Raw genomic sequence first — 20,781 nt, forward strand, 5'->3', positions numbered from 1 at the left:
CTACGACAGTGTATTCTATCACAAGGACGACTGTGTATTCATATCATAATGTCAGTATATACTATCACAACAACAGTGTATTCTATCACAATGTCAGTATATTCTGTCACAACAACAGTATATTCAATCACAACGACGAGGGTGATCTATCAACAATGTTTAAATTTTTTATGTACATACTCATGCTAATTTACAGCTTTCTAGTATTAATGTTCTCTAAGGTAAACCGCGGACGGATGGACAGACAGACGGCCATAGCGAAACTATTAGGGTTCCTTGTGGACTACGGAGCCCTAAAAATCAACAAAACAAACACAGCATAATATACCTTCTGTGCCTCCCTCCATTCCTCCTCCTTGGCCTTCAATCTCCTCAAGACGACCGGCACGGCTACCACTGGGTTCTTCTTGAGGCCGGCTATGATGTCCACCGCCTGAACAACAACATGTTGACATTTGAACATTTTGACGATTACACAAGCAACACTATCTACAAATACACAGCAGTACTATACATTTAAAGGCAGGCTACAATAATATATAATATACTCAAAGGCACAATTATCCACCCACTTTAGTATACTTGCGTCACATTAAAGTGGGCGGATAATTGTGCCTCTTGAGTATATATTTTTAATTTGGGTAGGGGAGCCTATCATGCTAAAAGTGGACTTACTCAAGCGTCGCAGGTGCCTATTTGTTTTAAGTTTGATGATAAGAAGTGGTTACATACAACTAGAGGACCCTCTCAAACCCTTTGACTTATGAGCACTTACAACTTCCCTAACCTTACTATAACAAGCATCTATTTTCTTTATCGGTCTAGGTCTGGCTAGCGGGAGGCTTCGGCCGTGGCTAGTTACCACCCTACCGGCAAAAACGTACCGTCAAGCGATTTAGCGTTCCGGTACGATGTCATGTAGAAACCGAAAGGGGTGGATTTTCATCCTACTCCTAACAACTTAGCCCGCTTCCATCTAAGATTGCATCATCACTTACTATCAGGTGAGCTTGTAGTCAAGGGCTTGCAATTCATAGATGCAATAATGAATACCTACCCTGAGGACACATTGCAAAGCTGTGTTGGAGAAGGAATTTTCCATTTTGTACAATTTGTACATATATTGCCTACCCTACTTAAAACTCTGTGCACGCCACTGAGTCTCTAACTCTACCCACTCATATTATAGCCCTACCTACCCTACCATAATTATAATTTATACTTGATAACATCAAGTGTGATTAATATAATATAATAATAATATTTCTATACTATCTAGCTAGAAGTAAAACATTTTGATAGCTGCTCTTTTTTTCCTACTATAATATATAGTTTGGTTTGATCTTGTAATCGATAAGAAGCCATGCTCGCAAATATTACTTTAACTATTTTACATAACAAAAAAATATAATAGCAGTGTGTATCTATCTACTACTACAGTTTAAAACTAAATATTCTATGTCTGCCGCATGCACAACTGTATATCGTGGTATTACGTGTATTGTATAATGTATTAAAGAACAGTATCAATATCAAGTATATAATAAGTAAGTAAGTAGTAAGTAAATATTCAAATGTCCTCTATTTTTGCTTAACCATAATATGCTATCTGGCTCTTTTCAAAGTTAGTGTATTCTATCACAACCATGACTGTGTATTTTATCACAACAGTGTATTCTACCATAACAACAGTGTATTTTATCACAACAATAGTGTATTCTATCACAACTACAGTGTAATCTATCGCAACTATCACAAAATCAGTTTATTCTATCACAATGTCAGTATAATCTATCACAACTATCACAATATCAGTACATTCTATCACAAAGTCAGTGTATCCCATCACAGTCAGTGTATTCTATCACAACAGCAGTATATTCTATCACAAGGACGACAGTATAATGTCAGTGTATTACATTACAATAGTACATTACATTACAACGACGACGGTGTATTCTATCACAATGTCAATGTACTCTATCACAACTTTGTATTCTATCACAATGTCAGTTTATTCTATCACAACAACAGTATACTACGTAACAACAACAGTGTATTCTATCACACCGACAGTGTATTCTATCACAACTACAGTGTATTCTATCACAATGTCAGTATATTCTGTCAAAACGACGAGGGTGTTATCTATCACAATATCAGTATATTCTATCACAATTTAGAGTGAGTGTATATGATGTGTAGTGTAGTGTAATGTTGTGCGCATGCGTAGAGCGCGTGGTGCCGTACCACCTTGTCGCCGTAGATGCGCCGCAGCGCCCTCTGGTGGATGGTGGGCGAGTGTCCGCCGAGGCACTCGTCCAGGCGGTACTTGGTGGCGTCCTCGGCGGTCATCCGCGACAGCTTCTTCTGCACGCCCTCCAGCACGCGGATGGTTGCCGCGTTGGTTTCTATTACGACATCCAGCTGGAATATGCGATTTATTTTAATTTTTTTATCAAAAATATTTATAACAATTAGGTGTGAAGATTAAAAAGAAGCAGAATATACTTTTGTTTTAAAGTTATTTCTTGACAGAATAGGTTAGTCATAGATAGGGATCTCGTTGTAATAGATAACTTATGACAAGTAATTCAAAATTATAAATAAAATTTATATGATGATCCTAACATAAAATTGGACATCAAATAATTTTAGAGAAATATACTCAGAGGCACAATTATAACGCCTTACTAAAGTGGGCGAATAATTGTTTCTCTGCGTATAGTTTATTTATAAACGTATAAGAATTTCAGTGTATTACAGAAGTTATCAAATAATCTTCATTTTTAACCGACTTCCAAAAAGGAGGAGGTTCTACGTTCGGCTGTATGTATGTTTTTTTTACACTTATAAACAAAATAAAGAATAGTACAAACAATGTATCTGAACATACCTCAAATCGTTCATCTTCACACCTGTAAATGTACTCCTCATATTGAGTCTTCCGTGACGTCACAAAGGTAGAGTCCTCGCTCCAAGTTGGTATTGACACCCACATATCATTCAGGACCTGTTCAAAATAATGTTCGTTTTATACTCTATTGTCACAAATTAAGCATGATAGAAGTTCAATCTGATCATCTAACATGGTTTTTTCAACCAAATGACGCTAATTACGTCAATTTACATTAAATAACCAAAATTATTGCTCTATATTGTTGTACGTACTGGGACGAATGAGTGATATTTTCGATCCCACTTCTATTGGTCGATGATAATCTCTCTCGTCGCGAGACATGTCGTTGATGCAAGCTAGGCGTACAGGTCCTAGGGCAGGTATGGTGTTTGGAAGCTAATTTGTGACAGTTCCGGGATCCATAAAATAGTTTCCGAATAATGTCTTACCTCCTTGCAGAGCGGCGTGCGACCAGAGCACCGCCGTGCGGCGGCGTCACGCGGTAACGCGCAGTATGACGCGCCCAGCCGCTTGCATGTCGTCAAATCTGTGTCCAATCAAATAAAAAGGTTATTGTATATGTAAGTACAGTAGACATTACCAACCAATTATTGCGTTTTGTGATTTTAATTTTCCTAATATGAATGACGGCTGCTGTTTAAAATAAGGCCGAACTTTCTAATTTTGTAATTTTCGTTTTTTTTTTGGTGTAATAAAGAAATATAATTTTACTAGCGGACGCCCGCGACTTCGTCCGCGTGGAATTTAGTTTTTCACAAATCCCTCGGGGTACCATGGATTTTCCGGGATAAAAAGCCTATGTGTTAATCCATGCTATAATATATCTCAATACCAAATTTCAGCCTATTCAGTAAGTAGTCGAGGCGTGAAAGAGTAACAAACATTCACATCATTAAAATCACCAGTTTTCGCAAATCTCGGGAAACCATGGATTTTTTCGGGATAAAAAGTAGCCTATGTGTTAATCCAGAGTAAAATTCATTTCCATTCCAAATTTTAGCCAAATCGCTTCAGTAGTAGCGGCGTTATAGAGTAACAAACATCCAAACATACATCCAAACTTTCGCGTTTATAATATTAGTAGGATTCTTATTAATTTGACAAATACCTATATCCATGGCAGTGTCGCCTGTGGGCCGGTCGTAGCGTAACTGGGCGGCCATCGGCGGCAGCGGTTCATATCTTGTTTCGCCCACCGTGCCTGTGCCCAGTCGGGACCGCTCGGTGCTTAGCTGCGGCGGCGGCGGCGCGCTCACCGATCCGCCGAAATTGTTGTAGCCTGTGAAACATAAACATCGTGAGCCATCACAAATAGAGACGAATATCTCAGCATTCCAAGGATTCACCGTGTGGGTGCCGGGTCCATCGCGTGAGAGAAAAACCCTGGACTTGCGACCAACCGGGCGTAGAGTTAAGGAATTCCTTGACAATCGAACAAAGTATTGGCAAGGATGTAAAACTTTGTTGTTTGAACATCTTTACAGGCTTTTGTTGTCTATTGGCAGACTGATGCAAACATGTCATACTATACCGGTTAAGCCGGGTATCTTATCCCACTTCTGATAAAAAAGACCATCATAATCATACAGAGAATATTAATGTAAATCACTTTATATTCTCCGTATGATTATGATCGATGGATAATATAGCCTTCCTCGATAAATGGGCTATCAAACACTGAAAGAATTTTTCAAATCAGACCAGTAGTTCCTGAGATTAGCGCGTTCAATCAAACAAACAAACCCTTCAGCTTTATAATATTAGTATAGATTTACCTGGGTGTGTGTTGGTTGGCGTGTGAGGCGGCGACACTGGCCCCACAAAGTCCTGCAGCCATTTCTGCAGCTCGGGGTGACGGCAGAGGAACGGTGACGTCACGCACAGCAGCTCCGACGACGATATGATCTCGTTGGTGAACAGCATCAGGCATCTGGCAAATAAAGCAGGAGTTATTAAATTCATCATCATCATTATCAACCCATATTCGGCTCACTGCTGAGCTGGAGTCTCGTCTCAGAATGAGAGGGGTTAGGCCAATAGTCCAGCACGCTGGCGCAATGCGGATTGGCAAGACTTCACACATGCAGACATTTAAGGAAATTCTCTGGTATGCAGGTTTCCTCACAATGTTTTTCCTTCACCGTTTGTGACACATGATATTTAATTTCATAAAATGCACACAACTGAAAAGTTGGAGGTGCATGCCCCGGACCGGATTTCTATGACGCAGAATATAAATAAAAAAATATATTATTTACTTGAGAAAGTTGTCATAGACGTGTTGTGGACGCAACTCCTTGCGTGCGCGGTCGAAGAACTTATAATCGTGCGCAGTGGCCAGCTTTGCGGCGTCCGCGTACGACACGTCGCGGAGAGACGAGGGGGGCGGCACGGGCGCGGGGGACGGCACCACCGAGCGGGGCTTCTTAGCGGGGGGCGCCCCTGACGCTGCAACACAAACTTTTTTTTTTAATATTGTTAAATTTAATAAATAGTTTAAATAAGTGATTTGTTTGCTGGGGTTGTCAGAAGGAAGGCAGCATGCGTATATCAACAGGGTTATTCTGTTTTTGCACATCGCATGTGTTTCATCATTTCTCAAAGAGCAAAAGTTCAACTCAACAAAACTAGAAAATATATATATTTTTTTTAATTAATATATTTTCATTTCATTTACATTATAAATGTTATTTTTTTTGTTTACATTTTAATTTCAACCCGAGGTTTCAAGTCCTGGGTCACACATAGTATAAATAAGGTTTTGTATTTCACTAGCAGCAAAAGTTTAAAATTAAAAAAAAAAAAAGGAATGCCCATCCCCAGCCCAGTAATTTACCTGGCCACCAGAACCACCCAGCAATTTACTTGATATTTTAAAAAAAATATTTCTATTTCAAAAATGTTTGCCACAACGTTTTATGAAGCAAAGATTGTTGACCATACAGCCTGAGTTTTACGACATATTTACAGACTTATGATTGGTTTGTTTGTTTTATCTATTTCTTGTTGTTAAACTTGTTGGTAACAAAAAAAATTAATACAGCTTCAAATGTTACGAGTACATCGCCGATTTGGTACACTGGCGAACTTTTTGTGTAAGAAGAGATTGTTATTTATAGATTATATTATTATCATCTCCATATGATATTATCCGATGGGCAGCCCCCTTTGCACTTCTTATAAGCTAGTAAAGTTGTATCACAAAGCAAGCACTTTTGTATTTTAGTTTGTTTTTTTAATAGAACTTACCGATCGGCGTGGACGATCCAAAGCTGGGCGATCTCTTGAGATGATGATGCTGTGGCGGCTGTACACTCGTGGCCGTGTGTTTAGCAACTTGCTGTTAACAATGTATTACAATTACATTATTTGCTAGTGAACTGTGCACATCGGGTATGGCTTTAGTATCTATTGTTATCGCCGCGTTGCAACGACTTGCGGTACGGACGGCTTCAGTGTGCTCGTGGCGTTCGAGCCGTCCACATCTCTTGTTGTGTAATTCTTTATGGGTTTCTTGTGATAGGCGGGGAGAGTGACTTGAGTGGAAAAGGGGAGTGTTTTCAACAGTCAATGGATCCTTTAACTCTACACACATCGTTCACAGGTGCGTGACTTCACTCAAGGTCATTCTCTGCCGTTCTAGGGTCTTATTTTGGTTGCCTTTGTTCGACATTACTTTTCTTATTTATGTAATCACTTTTGAGTCTTGCTAAAACTATAGATACCTATACTAAAGCCTGTAGTAGCTGCCGGAATAGCAGCCTGAGTAGTATATTACTGAATAAGTACTATTTACCAACAAACGAATTAGAAATGAATGTCCGAATAACGTGTCGTGAATAAACGAATGTCTGTAAATATACTAGAGTAAAATATACTCAAATGAAAGCTCACTCACTGAAAGAGAATATTGATGACTTCATTAATTTCATGACATTCAGAGGATTTTCAAAATTTTCAATTTTATGTATATTTTATAATGATTGCCTACCCCCAAATGGGATTTTCCACTTTTTTTTTATGTTTTTAAAAATTCTTTTTTTTTTTGTTTTTAAAAATTTTTTTTTCGTTTGAAAGAGTACGCTTCCAGATTGGTCCCATTTAATTTTCATGAAAAACGGTAAAATTTTTTGTTGAAAAGATTTTTGTATAATTTTTATGAAAACCTTTATAAAAACCTTTTGACGGCCTCCGTGGCGCAGTGGTATGCGCGGTGGATTTACAAGACGGAGGTCCTGGGTTCGATTACCGGCTGGGCCGATTGAGGTTTTCTGAATTAGTCTAGGTCTGGCTGGTGGCTAGTTACCACCCTACCGACAAAGACGTACCGCCAAGCGATTTAGCGTTCCGGTACGATGTCGTGTAGAAACCGAAAGGGGTGTGGATTTTCATCCTCCTCCTAACAAGTTAGCCCGCTTCCATCTTAGATTGCATCGTCACTTAACATCAGGTGAGATTGTAATCAAGGGATAACTTGTAAAGAATAAAAAAAAAAACCTTGTGCACGCCACTGCGTGTACATACCTGCGCATGATGGTGTATGGCGTGGGGCGCGGGCGCAGAGTGCGTTGCGTGCGCCATGAGCGGCGCCTGCGGCGGCGACGCGCTCGGGAAACGCTCTGCCTCGCTCTCTCGTTCCACGCGGGGCTGTACCGACAACAGAATTCTTTAAATATACAATTACTAGTAGACGCCGCGCAGTTTCACCCGCGTGGTTACCGTTACCATAGGCATACGGGGATAAAATATAGCCTATAGCCTTCCTCGATAAATGGGCTATCTAACACTGAAAGAATTTTTCAAATCGGACCAGTAGATCGTAATGCTGAGATTAGCGAGTTCAAGCAAACAAACTCTTCAGTTTCATAATATTAGTCTAGATAACAATGCAAAAATGATATCAACTTTAGACGCTTGTAACACATTTTTAATTATTTTTATATCTCAAAATTACTAAACCAATTTTTCATTCATTCAAGATTCATTAACTCTTATATCTCAAAATTACCAAACCAATTTTTATGAAACCAAGTTTTGTTCTTATTGTCCATTGAAATGTTACATTTTTTGAAGACGCATTTTTATTTTTATATGTGTTCAGTGGAAAGCTAAAACCAAGTTTGTGGGGTCGCCACCCTTGTCTCATGGCCGGCATCTTGAAAATAGGGGTTAAAATGGTTTGTACGATATATCTCTTTGAGTATTTGTCTGATAAAAAATGTTGTAACATTTGGTTCAGTAACTTATTGTTGTAGAACCATAAATAAAAAAGTTATAACGAAAAAACCATTTTTTCATCAAGTCACAATAGCTAAGGTTTTACAGCGCTCCAGAATAAGTACTATTTTTCTGTACTCATAACTAATAACTATACATACATTTTACGTGTGTAATAATAAAGTGTAACACATTTGCTCGTAAAGTATCTCTTATTTCACCAATTTCAATATTGTAATGTGTCTCTTTACGCACATGTGCCGTAATGTAAAGTAAAACGCACAAGGAAATGTAAAAACGAATGGTACTTTTTTAAAGCTTAGCAAAGAGTATTTATGTCAAAAAAGTGCTCAACATTTTATGAATAAAATTTACTTTGTGAGATAAAATATAATGAAAAAAAAACATTTAATTCTTTTATTTTCATAATTTTGACAATAAATGACAACCGTTTAACTTTACAAGAAACACAAAAATATTAATTTACTTTATTAGTAATACTGGCTATTTTTGGAGTCTGTTGGCACTTTGCTATCTGTGCAAAAATGACAAGTTTATCAAAATGTCATCATAATATGCAACTGTTTTGCATATTATGATGACAATTCATTTTCAGAAAGTGTGTTCAAAGTATGTTTCCTCGCAAATGTATTATAAAACGTCGTACGAACCTCTGCTTCCTTACTATTGCAATATCGCCTCGGCTGTAATTTTCAACCAAGCGCACTTCTAATGTACTATGTACTAAGTTATTGTTTTTTTTTCATATTTTATGATAATCTTTTTAATTATTAATGATGCCGTTAATAATTCATTATGGACTCTTTTCCCCACCACCCACGAGGTAGAGTCTGGAGGCGCGTTTTTTTTTACGTGGTATCCCCAATAGGCATAATCCACGGTGATTTTATAAGTCACAAATACTCCGCGCTCAGCCTTTTCGAAAAAATGTAAAATTCTGTAATGAGTGGCAAATCTATAATTAATTATTAATAATATTGCAAAATTAATAATTATAAAAGATTATCGTAAAAACAATAAAAAAAAACAATAACTTATTACACACGTATAATATATGTATATGAGTACAGAAAATTAGTACTCATTTCGGAAAAAAATGTTATCCTCGTTATAACTTTTTTATTTATGATTCTACAACAAAAAGTTACTGGATCAAAATTGTAGATATTTTAATTTGCAACAAAAAACGTTACCAATTTATTTTTAAAAGACAGAGATATATCGTAAAAACCATTTCAACCCCTATTTTTAAGATGGCGGCGGGTGGCGACCCCACAAACTTGGTTTTAGCTTTCCACTGAACACCTCTATCAAAAAAATTAAATTGCTTCCTCTAAAAAACGCAAACGTAAATGTAAATTTTCAATGGACTATGAATTTGTGGGCGGGGTCAAGCTGTCATCTGAAAACTTTAATGAGGGGGGGGGGGGGATATGTAACCTACTTGTTAAAAGTATTTCGGCTAATTCGTTTAAACGGCTGGACCGATTTTGACAAGACTTTCACTGGCAGATTGCTGTTATAAATTGGGCTACATCAGATAGTTTATAATAGATTATTCAAACCCCAAGAACAAAAGAACAGTCTTGTCCTACGTAAAGTACATTATTAAGTAAGCTTGAAATTGTTTTCAAGCTTACTTAATAAATCAACAATAATTGTGATGAAATTGCTCAAAAGGCTGAGATGGAATGGATGATAAATGGACAAACAGGACAGAGAAGATTGGTAACAGCTGCAAAGGCCCTATGCCCAAGAAAAGGATCCACCCATACAAAGATAAATAAAATAAGTAACTAATCTGTCAAAATTTATTTAAATTTTAAATTACATCTGTATTGTACAATTAACAATACTAGCAGAAAAAAATTGTTAAGCTACTTTCATGTAACACCAGCCACACACGTTCAAGTTTGCCGTCAAATCTGCAGCGCGCTAAGGGATGACATGTAAAGAAAAGGCAGTGAGAATGATATCGAAATATGGTTATGGGTCCTCACTAGTCCTCAAGTAATAAGTTTTTATAAAATAATTTGCCTTATTATGGCGAAAGCGGTCAAATATCCATTGCTCGTTGTTGTCAGTCAGTCAGTTTAACTTCATGTCATTAATAAGGCGAAGGCAACTTTACCAAAACTTCTTATAGTCCACTGAGAAAATTTAATTAATCAATTAAAACAATTACTCAACTTCCACTTCATTAGTGCATCTTTACAGAACTATATTAAATGTATTCCACTTTAAGCAATAAAGTTTTAAAGTGCAGCTAATAAACGAAAATAAAACGAAACATGTGGTTCCTACGATTTTCCCGCCAAACTCCTGGGTATGGTCACCATATTTTCATCATTGCCCACATAAATAAAGCGCGCTACCGACTTAACAGTAAGCTTGATTGTGTGTGGCTGGCGTAAATGTAAATGACTATATTTATAAAATGCAATAAAAAATCTATTATTATACTGAAAACAATGATTTTTACTTTTTTCAGACAGTATAAATATATATTATAAGTTATATAGTTTACACATTATTTTACTTATCACATTATATCACACCCATTCACATGAATTACAGAAAAGAGAGAGAGAGAGCAAGAATGTTACACATTAAGTAATTTTATATTGGAAATAAATACTTTCAAGTAACATACAACTAAATTAAAATATTCTTTCTTCCTTACGGTTAACACAATCACACAAAGGGGAATGGCCACCGGCACATACAACACCGGCCCAGGGAACCAAGATATACCCCCTAAAAGTATATGATAATATGATGTATAAATAAGTATCTAGTTAAATAACTGGCTTCGTAAAAGTATGTGTCTTATAGAAAAATATATATTTTTTTCACTCTTCTAGGGCAAATAGTAAAGTGGCAAAGTAACATTTGAAGTTATATTATTTTTTACTGTTACCATCAAGCTTAACAAACAAGAAAACGAACAAACAAATCTATCATAAGCCTTAAAAAAATATCGTAAAACTTAGGCTGTATGGTCAACAATCTTAGCTTGTCCCCGTTGTGGACAAATTAAAGATAATTTTAGAATTTAAACTACCATATTCACATTAATTGATTATGAAACACGGCTAAAACTCACGTGATATTAGTTCGAAGTATGCCCGACTAGTTATCGTAGTAGGAAGCTGGTTCTTGTATCGTAGTAGTAGTACGACGCAAGAACCAGCTCATGACTAAGGGCCCCGTATGGGTTCGAAACTAGTCGGGCATACTGCGACCTAATACCACGTGTTTTTTAGCCGTTTTTCATGATCAATTAAAATTAAAGATAAATTAAAAAAGTCATAGTCAACGTTGTAGCAAACCTTTTTTTTTTATAAAGTAATGATTTCATTTTTAAAGTAGAATTATCAAGATTTTTTTAGATATAAGTAAACGGGGGGTTAGGTTAGGTTAGGTTAGGGTGGGCTGGGCCGGGGGTGGGCATTCCCCTTTCAGAAAACAACACAAGAGGAAAAATGTTACACCGATTAAGATTTTTTTTCAGCCAAATAATCAAGTAAGATAGTATAAATGTCAAGTAAAATAAGCGGATAATTCATCTTAGGAAAATCCTTCTTCCTTACCGGCGGCGGCGGCGGCGGCGACCTGGTGTGCGGCAGGTGGGCGGGCTTCGTCACCGCCTTGGCGTCAGGCAAGAACTGCCCAAACTCCGCCAGCAAATCGTCTTGATTCTCAAACAGTTTCGCCACCTGATAGATGTAATATTCGTACATTTATCCAAAGGGCCAACGTTTTTTTATTATTATTTATTTTATCAAATATCCAGTCAATATCCGGGAGGGAGGGAGATAGCGATGATGCACACCCGCGCAGTTCCCCCCCCCCCCCCCCGCATATCATGATAGTGTTAGCAACCAACTTGCCAAGCTATAGGCTAGTTGACACTTTTTTTTAACTGGTCTTACTTAATTACTTTTCTTCTCTTACTTATTAATGGTCAGTCTACTAGATTGAAAAAAAATATCATATTTTTTGAGATACCTAAAAATATTAATTTTTGAATATGTTTTTTACAATACGGACTTAACGTTTTGAAATAACGATAAAATACACAATTTTGAAACAAGTTTTCTATGAAATCCCCAACTTTCATTAATGAATATCGCTATATTTTCCAAAATCTATCAAGTCAATCAGGCAAAATATCAAGGTTTCTTACATTATCAACCCATATTGGGCTCACTGCTGAGCTCGAGTCTCCTCTCAGAATTAGAGGGGTTAGGCCAATAGTCCACAAAGCTGGCCCAAGGCGCATTGGCAGACTTCACACACGCAGCGAGTTAAGAAAATTCTCTGGTATGCAGGTTTCCTCACCTAGGGAGCTGTGATAGCCCAGTGGATATGACCTCTGCCTCATATTCCGGAGGGTGTGGGTTCGAATCCGGTCCGGGGCATGCACCTCCAAATTTTCAGTTGTGTGCATTTTAAGAATTTAAATATCACGTGTGATATCTAAATTAATGAACGGTGAAGGAAAGCATCAATGTTTCTTATCAGCTATAAATCACTCACCTGCGAGTAGACCTCTTGCTCAGTCTGCTGCTTGGCCTGTGGCTCTTTGACTTCGCGGTGGCCGCGTTGGTACGCGTGGAGGATTTCCAAAAATCTCTTGTACTTGTCCGGTTGGCGGGAGAAACGGGACTGTTTGGGGAAAATAAATTATACAGTTTTAATTTGTCTATATTTTGGATGAATCTGATTTTGGTATTTCTGTTACAAAATCTGTCTTTCATTTTGGATGTCTTTAATTTTGGTATGTCTGTTACAAAATACTAAGTTTCATGTGGTTTTCACCATTGATCTCTTATAATAAAAGGATGCACCATCATGTACAAAATTTCACTTAACTTAAAAACTGGCCAATTTTGAATAAATTAAACCCTTTAAATATAGCCAATATTTAATAAAATCCCAAATTCAGAGCAAATTCAACCTAGTATTTAGTTTCTCAAGCTTGAATTTGCAAATGCGATTACTTAAATTAAGTGCCAAGTTGTGTTTAGCACTCATTGAGTGGGGACGTTTTTGGGTGGCTGATTGTGCATCCACTTTTTAATAGGAAATCAATGGTTTTCATAGATAAATTATACGTTTTGATAGCAACTTTATATTATATTTCAATAATATCAATAAAAGAAAAATGTATCGAGTGCACTTTAGACCATGCAACTGAAGTAAAGCTTAGCCCACCCCCCTGTCAACGTTCGCCTCGCTCGATCACATTTTTCGTAACTCTCCAAGACTAGTGTCCAGAGCGAAATATTTACTTCAAAAAGTATAACAAACAGGTTTTTTTTAATGTATTCAGCTGGCCAATTTACCTTTATCTTGTTGACGTACTCGATAGCGTGGTTGAACTCCACGGGCTGCCCCGCCGTCGCGTTGTGAGCTCCCCCAGTATTCGCAATGCTTCCTGATGACAAATATATCACCACTCAATATATTTTGGCTGGTGGGCTTTGGTCGTAGTTAGTACGGATGTAGTTTTATTTACAAAACAGAGGTCCTGGGTTCGATCCCCGGCTGGGCCGATTGAGATTTTTTTAGTTGGTCCAGGTCTGGCTGGTGGGAGGCTTCGGCCGTGGCTAGTTACCACCTTACCGACAAAGACGTACCGCCAAGCGATTTAGCGTTCGGGTAGGATGTCGTGTAGAACCGAAAGGAGTGTGGATTTTCATCATCCTTCTAACAAGTTAGTCCGCTTCCATCTTAGATTACATCATCACTTACCATCAGGTGAGATTGTAGTTAAGAGTTAACTTGTAAAAAATAAAAAAAAAATAAAATGAACCGTTCCGCTATTTTTTACAATTTACATTTCTATTTCAACATGCTGCTCATTCTGGACCATTCTTTATTCTGTGATTAGATAACTCACCTGGGGGATGGTGTATAGCAGCGGCCTCAATCTGCTGATGCGCCTGTGAGATGTGGTGAAGAGTGTTAGCCGGTGCAGCGTTCACCGACAGATTGTGCACTATAGCGGTGCTGACTGACCTGCAAGTTTCATACTTATTAACCAAATGACCATATTTGGGATGGCGGGGTAGGGTAGGGGGTAGGGTACAAATCAGAACTCTAATAGAGCAGCCGCAAGTTTTTATCACTGGGATGTCAATCGGTAATTAATTTCATCATAGGAAATGTCTTCAGCGGCCTATACAGGGCCAGGCTTCTGTGTAGGAGAGGAAATGGAGCTTCAACCCACCACGTTGCTGTAATGCAGATGAGCGGGCTATGCAGTTTGATATATAAAACCGTTTATTAGTTGTTCAATGGCAGGAATAATTAAAAAAATTACGCTTTAAAAGATTTATCTGACTGCCTGTAAAACTGCTAAAGGAGGTTTTCAGAGCATTACTTACGGTCAGTTTCTTCATCGCAAGTAACAATCAAAGTAACGTCATAAATCAAAAGTGACAGTCTTATTCACTGAAAAATAAAGTTTTCTTTACTACTTACTACTTTTACTGTTACTTTAGCTTTACATGAATAAACTGGTTGCTAATAAGTAATATTTAACTTTTAAAAAAAATCTTATACATTTTAAAAGTGCAATGATGAATATGTCAATTTTATTTACTTAATTTTCACATTAAAAAAGATAATATTTATAACTGTTTTGTTAATTTTCTTCATATCTTAAAAATATTGATAAGATATCGAAATAATACTTATCATAAATTTTACAACATGTTTGTGTTAGTTGAGAGATAAAGAGAATAGACTCACGGAGGCACTGGCAGCAGGTGCACAAGCTGGGACTGCGGCTGCGGGTGGTGGACGCCCATCATGACGCCCCCACCGCCCACGCCCGCGCCCATGCCGCCCACGCCACCCACGCCTGCGCAAGCCGCGGTCGTGGGCGACGGCATGGAGACGGACACCTGTTTACACATACATCAGTGATAAAAGTACATGATAAAAACATATCAAGCTATACATACAAAAAAACATGCATGATGAATTGAGAACTCTCTATTTTGGGTGTCCATAGCTGAATGTGTCTTTAAAATTTCAAAAATCCAATATAGTAAGCATGGTAACTTTACTGAATGTGTCTTTATAATTATTTCGAAAAATCCAATATAGAAAGCACAGTAACTTTACCGAATGTCTTTATGATTCCAAAAATACAATCTAGAAAGCACGGTAACTTTAATGAATGTGTCTTTATAATGTGATAAATCCAATAGAGAAAGCACAGTAACTTTACTGAATGTGTCTTTGAAATTCCGAAAATCCAATATAGAAAGCATGGTAACTTTACCAAATGTGTCTTTAAAATTCCAAAAATCGTTTATTGTAGTAGTCTATCTAGTCTTTCAAAATCAAAAGTTGTTATTTTTTTTTACTTTACAATCGCTTTTGAAAAATCAAGCATGACTATTTGTAAAATCACAAAAATTACAAAGGACTTAAGACGCTTAAAATCTGAGAATTAAAGTTAACCAAATCAATTATGTTCATAGAATTTCCTTTAAAAACTTACAATACAAAAAAAATATCATGACCAAAAAGAATCCATTTTTATTTAAATCTGAATAAAAGGCAAAATTCATTTATTTCAATTAGACTTGGTTTATAAGCACTTTTGAAACACAGGCGATCTTATGTCATAATGGTGATAATAAAAGTAGAAAACTTAAAATCACAGTTACGATCACTCACCTGTCCGTTACTCTGCACCTCAATCTTATATCCGGGAGGCAGGAACGTGTTGAAGCCGACGATCAGTTCCGGATGGCCTTTGAACAGGTTCGATACCCGGGTGATCACCCCCGGCGTGTCGATCCTGTAACCCACACTGTGGTTCAATGAGGGGCTGTGTGTTTGAGTCTGTTGCTTGCTATTGTAACAAGTATCAGTATACAAAAATGCAGCCATTACAACTTTTCATTTCTCTCAAACGGTAATTAATATCATCATATTGTTTAGATAAATCTATATATATAAAAATGAATTGCTGTTCGTTAGTCTCGCTAAAACTCGAGAACGGCTTAACGGATTTATTATCTTGGTCTTGAAATGTTTGTGGAGGTATAGGGAAGGTTTAAAAGGTGAGAAAAAATCAAATAATTTCCAGGATAACACTAAAAACTGCCCTTATCTATTTCACATACAAACGTTTAAGAGACAAGCGGTAGAGGTAGGGTAGGGGTAGGGTAGCGTAGGGGTAGGGTAGGGGTAGAGGTACAGAAGGGTAGAGTAGGGACAGAGAATAAGTGCACTTATGTCAAAACGAAGCTTGACCGGGTCCGCTAGTAAATTAATAAATATAGACATATGCCAGTCACACACGGTCAAGTTAACCATCCAGGGCAGTGAAAAATAATATCGAAATAGTGGTTGTAGATTATTTTTTTCACTGCCCATATTCCTAAAGGCTTGTTCGAACTACTTTAGCAGTTTAGTTGAGTAGTGTAAAATTTAGCTGCTAAACACGTCTCTACACCAAAAATTCTAATAATATTGGTCAAGCTACTTTACCTTCCAATATGTTAAGTAGTAACACTTTTTTTTAAATTGTGTTAAATTGTTCATTATTCTTCTACTAGATTGAAAAGATCATCATATTTTGATGATGATGGTCTATAACTGTTTCATGATGTCAGATTAACACTGAATCCTAACCAAACAGAGTGTTTGACAAAATTTTTAGTTAATAATTAGTTTAACATTTATTCCTTTAGTGACAGCAAACATCAAGCAACATGGGGACTATGCAAAATGGACGATGGTTCGACGTTTGGAAATGTTGACCAATAGCGATTTCGTCGCCATTGGTCGACATTTCTCTTTCTGTCATCTCGAGAAACGTCATCCCACAGACATCATCGTGACAAAGAACATCAAAACCCTAATACAAAACAAAACCAGAATAGGAAGAGTCTATAATGGCATGGCATGTTTGCCGAGCCGACTTGGGAGTGCCTGACTTTTATTCTGTTATGAGAACACGCGTGGCCTCCTTCTGGGAGAGACTCGGAACAGCGCGTAACAGCATCCTCAGGACAGTTTGTGACGGGACGCCCAGCCCTTTGTTTACATATTGGCTATCTGTGCATCAAGACAATAATAAGAAATAGTTTATAATCCGGACTAAAATGACGCCTGGGAAGAGTCTTTTAACCTTCCCAGTTAGTATTTAAGTTTTATACCTATTTGTATTATTAATTATTATTATTTTATATCACTATGTAATGTAATGTATACTGGGTGCTTTTACCTTAAATAAAAACCATTATTATTATTATTATTATCCAAATGAATTAAACTCTCACGCCCAGTACAAAATAAATATATATAAAAAGCCAAAAGGAAAATAAATAAACTTAAATATATATTACATAAATACATATATGCACCGGGCGGAGGATTCACCCCGGCAGGGAGACCAAACGGCCGGGGGTCAGGGCGACAGGTGGAGAAACCGGCGGACTATCCTAGCCGAGTCCAGCAAGACCGCTTTTTGCATCTTGCCTGCGAGCGAACTGCCACGGAACCCCAGCCGCCTCAGATGGTGAGCGAGGCTGACTGGGATCAAACCGTTGGCAGATATAACGATGGGGATGATTTCAGTGGACTCCACATGCCACATGGCGGTAACCTCGTGAGCCAGATCTAGATATTTACGTTTTTTCTCTGTCTCAGCTTTATTATTATTATCATTATTATTATTTATTATTATTATTTATTATTATTATTATATTATAAAACTCACGTCTGACTCTTGAACTCCTTCATGATGTCGAGGAAGTCGTTGTACACCTGCGGCATGGTGTTGAACTTGTACTTGACCTGGTCGAGGTACGACAGCGCGTCCTCCACCTTCAGCCGCTGGAACTGGCCGGCGGGCGGGGGCAGCGGCGCGCAGCCGGGGGACTGGCGCCCCGGCATGGGCAAAGGCTGCTGGCTCACCAGCTGTAACAACGGCGCTTTGTTACCAGTTGTTATTAAAAAAAAAAATTGTCATGCTTTGCATTCTCAGACTAATTAGATAAAGAAATGCCTCGCAAGACATTATTCTCTATCTATAGAATCGATGTTTCATAGTTTACAATCGTGTCCGTCGGTTAAAAACCTCCGTAAAAATACCTTTTTGTGTAGTTACATTTCGTAAAAAACTAACAAAAACAGCTAGTTTAGTATAAGATATGTATGAAATCTAAGCTCGTTTTCCTTAAAAACTGGCAGAAAATTTTGTTCGTGAATTTGGGTGCAATACTAGTCCTTATGTATTTAGTCTCGAGTTTGCATTGGAATATTGGTCCTTTTTTTTTAAATAGGACCAATTTCCCGTTTAGGAGAAAACCTTATTTTTTTTTTAATGCAGATAGGCTCGCATTTGACCATGATCTAACCTGATGGTAATTGTAGATACAGTCTAAGATGTGACACGCTTGCCTAGAAGGTGTCTGTTCACTTTTGTTTTGAAGATACCCAAGTTATAAGATTCAGGAAACACAGACTTGGGAAGGGTATTCCAAACCTTAGCCGTGCGTATGAGTAAAGAAGACGCAAAGCGTTTTGTACGGGTCCTAGGGACATCTACAACATAGGGACGAAAACCCACCTGATGTCTTGTGTGCGATGGTAAAAAGGCGAAGATAGTATGACGTCGTCTGAACTGTGTTAGGAGTGGGGTGTGACAATTGAGGGTGATTCCAGTGGATGGGGATCGAACCACCAATCCTTTTAAAACTCATTTTTGCATTTATGATATATTACCTAGCATTATCGCCCGCGTAGTTCTCGTTCCTGTATGAATATTATGTGATAAAATAATATAGTCTACTATCAAACGCCCCGCGGTTTCACCAGTGTAGTTCTCGTTCCTATAAGAATACAGGGATAAAATAGAGCCAATGACATTCATACATAACGAGGCTTTCTAGTGGAAAAAGAATTTTCAAAATTGGTTCATCAGATCTAGAAATTACCCTCGAAAACCTTACAACTTTACCTTTATAATATTAAGTTTAAACCAGTATAAATAAGTAGGGAAGTTAGGACTAATAGCTAGTTATTACAACTTTGTTTTAATAATTTGCATGCCTTGATGGTAAGTATTGGGTTGGACTGTGAAATACATTGAAGTCTAACAGTAGACGTCTATCGGTTGTTATTATTATATATATGGAAGTGTGCTAACTTGTTAGGAGGAGGATGAAAATCCACACCCCTATCGGTTTCTACAAGACATCGTACCAGAACGCTAAATAAATCGCTTGTCGGTACGTCTTTGCCGGTAGGGTGGTAACTAGCCACGGGCGAAGCTTCCCACCTGCCAGACCTGGACCAATTAAGAAAATCTCAATCGGCCCAGCCGGGGATCGAACTTAGGACCTCCGATTTGAAAATCCACCGCGCACACCACTGCGCCACGGAGGCCGTCAAAAATGATGATGACATACCTTAAGCCTCGGCGGTACGTTCGGCGGTTGTTTGGGTGCGTACGGCACCGCGTTGTTCTTCAAATAGTTGAGGACGGCCGGCGTACCGGCGCGTGCGGGGCCGCGACCGAAGCCACCACCCACAGACATCATAGTTGTCGGTCCTGGGACATAACGATACCATATTATAATTATTTATTTTTCCAAATCTGTTCTAGTTTTAATAGTGGTTATTAGTTTTTGTTTTTTGTTGAACTCAATATTATATAGAGACATCAGAAGGAAGGCAGCATGCTTGTATCAACAAAGTAATTTCTGCTGTATGCACATCGCATGTATTTCATCATAAGTCTCATAAAAAAAATCCAGTGTAACTTTTAGTCATATTCCAGATACTGGCAAAATCAACACAATCAGTTTATAGGATGTCCTGCCCTCAGCACTGCAGGCACATAGATTTATTGGACGGTGAGTAGCTAACATTAGATTAAAAAAAAACCATAACTGATGACGATCTTCGACTTAAGCTAAACATCAGAAAAGAAAAAAATTATATTTATTTATTTTTTAATATAATAAATAGCTTACCTAACATCTGTGGTTGCGCCGATTGCTGGGCCAAAGTGTGCATGTTGCTTGACCCAGGCTGTTGAATCTATGGACAAAAGAAACATATCAATACACTGAAATATACAAATACCTATAATTGTATGGGGTAATCTATGGATTTTGAAAATTCTTTTATCAGTAGAAAGCTGTTATCTGTGGGATTCATAGAAAATATTTTATTCCAGTATTCCCACGGGAAGACGGAGGCTATTGTATTATAGTTGTAAGTTGAAACACAACTTAGTTAAATGTATGAACGTTTTCGGCACGCCGCAGCGCATGGTCCGCGCGACGCTTCCAACGCTCAGTCGCTCTGTCCCGCTGTACGCAGCCGTCACGCCACCGGGCGGACGACGGGATGGCGGGACATGGTATATAGGTCTTTTGATGGTTCAATACTTTATGATGATATGATCACAATGTTACTTGGTGTCACTAGAAGTTTATCCTTCTAGTGACACCAATTAACATTGTGATGTCACAAAATGACCCAACTAGATCATAAAATATAAAACATACATACAGCCGAACGTAGAACCTCCTCCTTTTTGGAAGTCGGTTAAAAACTTAAAGTATGTTTAATTTTTT

General features: G+C 37.9%; 1 protein-coding gene across 8 annotated transcripts in view; it reads right to left on the bottom strand.

The window, feature by feature from the left end:
* LOC112053782 (paired amphipathic helix protein Sin3a) overlaps positions 1 to 20,781 on the bottom strand; it is a 52,533-nt gene that overhangs the window by 12,852 nt on the left and 18,900 nt on the right. For 4 of the 8 annotated variants that reach the window (XM_052887073.1, XM_052887068.1, XM_052887071.1 and 1 more), the window contains exons 3-20: positions 20,173 to 20,239; positions 19,606 to 19,748; positions 17,913 to 18,112; positions 15,860 to 15,995; positions 14,921 to 15,075; positions 14,067 to 14,185; positions 13,510 to 13,601; positions 12,701 to 12,829; positions 11,752 to 11,877; positions 7,445 to 7,567; positions 6,170 to 6,260; positions 5,179 to 5,368; positions 4,696 to 4,850; positions 4,029 to 4,199; positions 3,349 to 3,446; positions 2,897 to 3,013; positions 2,251 to 2,427; positions 329 to 433 (exon numbers count right to left, since the gene is read on the bottom strand). In XM_052887073.1, the coding sequence (XP_052743033.1) occupies positions 329 to 433; positions 2,251 to 2,427; positions 2,897 to 3,013; positions 3,349 to 3,446; positions 4,029 to 4,199; positions 4,696 to 4,850; positions 5,179 to 5,368; positions 6,170 to 6,260; positions 7,445 to 7,567; positions 11,752 to 11,877; positions 12,701 to 12,829; positions 13,510 to 13,601; positions 14,067 to 14,185; positions 14,921 to 15,075; positions 15,860 to 15,995; positions 17,913 to 18,112; positions 19,606 to 19,748; positions 20,173 to 20,239 (2,394 nt within the window). The remainder of the gene's footprint in view (positions 1 to 328; positions 434 to 2,250; positions 2,428 to 2,896; positions 3,014 to 3,348; positions 3,447 to 4,028; positions 4,200 to 4,695; positions 4,851 to 5,178; positions 5,369 to 6,169; positions 6,261 to 7,444; positions 7,568 to 11,751; positions 11,878 to 12,700; positions 12,830 to 13,509; positions 13,602 to 14,066; positions 14,186 to 14,920; positions 15,076 to 15,859; positions 15,996 to 17,912; positions 18,113 to 19,605; positions 19,749 to 20,172; positions 20,240 to 20,781) is intronic. The other 4 variants (XM_052887070.1, XM_052887075.1, XM_052887069.1 and 1 more) reach the window with 3 other exon arrangements.

The sequence above is a fragment of the Bicyclus anynana genome, chromosome 18 (genome assembly GCF_947172395.1).
Source record: "Bicyclus anynana chromosome 18, ilBicAnyn1.1, whole genome shotgun sequence".
NCBI lineage: Eukaryota > Metazoa > Arthropoda > Insecta > Lepidoptera > Nymphalidae > Bicyclus > Bicyclus anynana.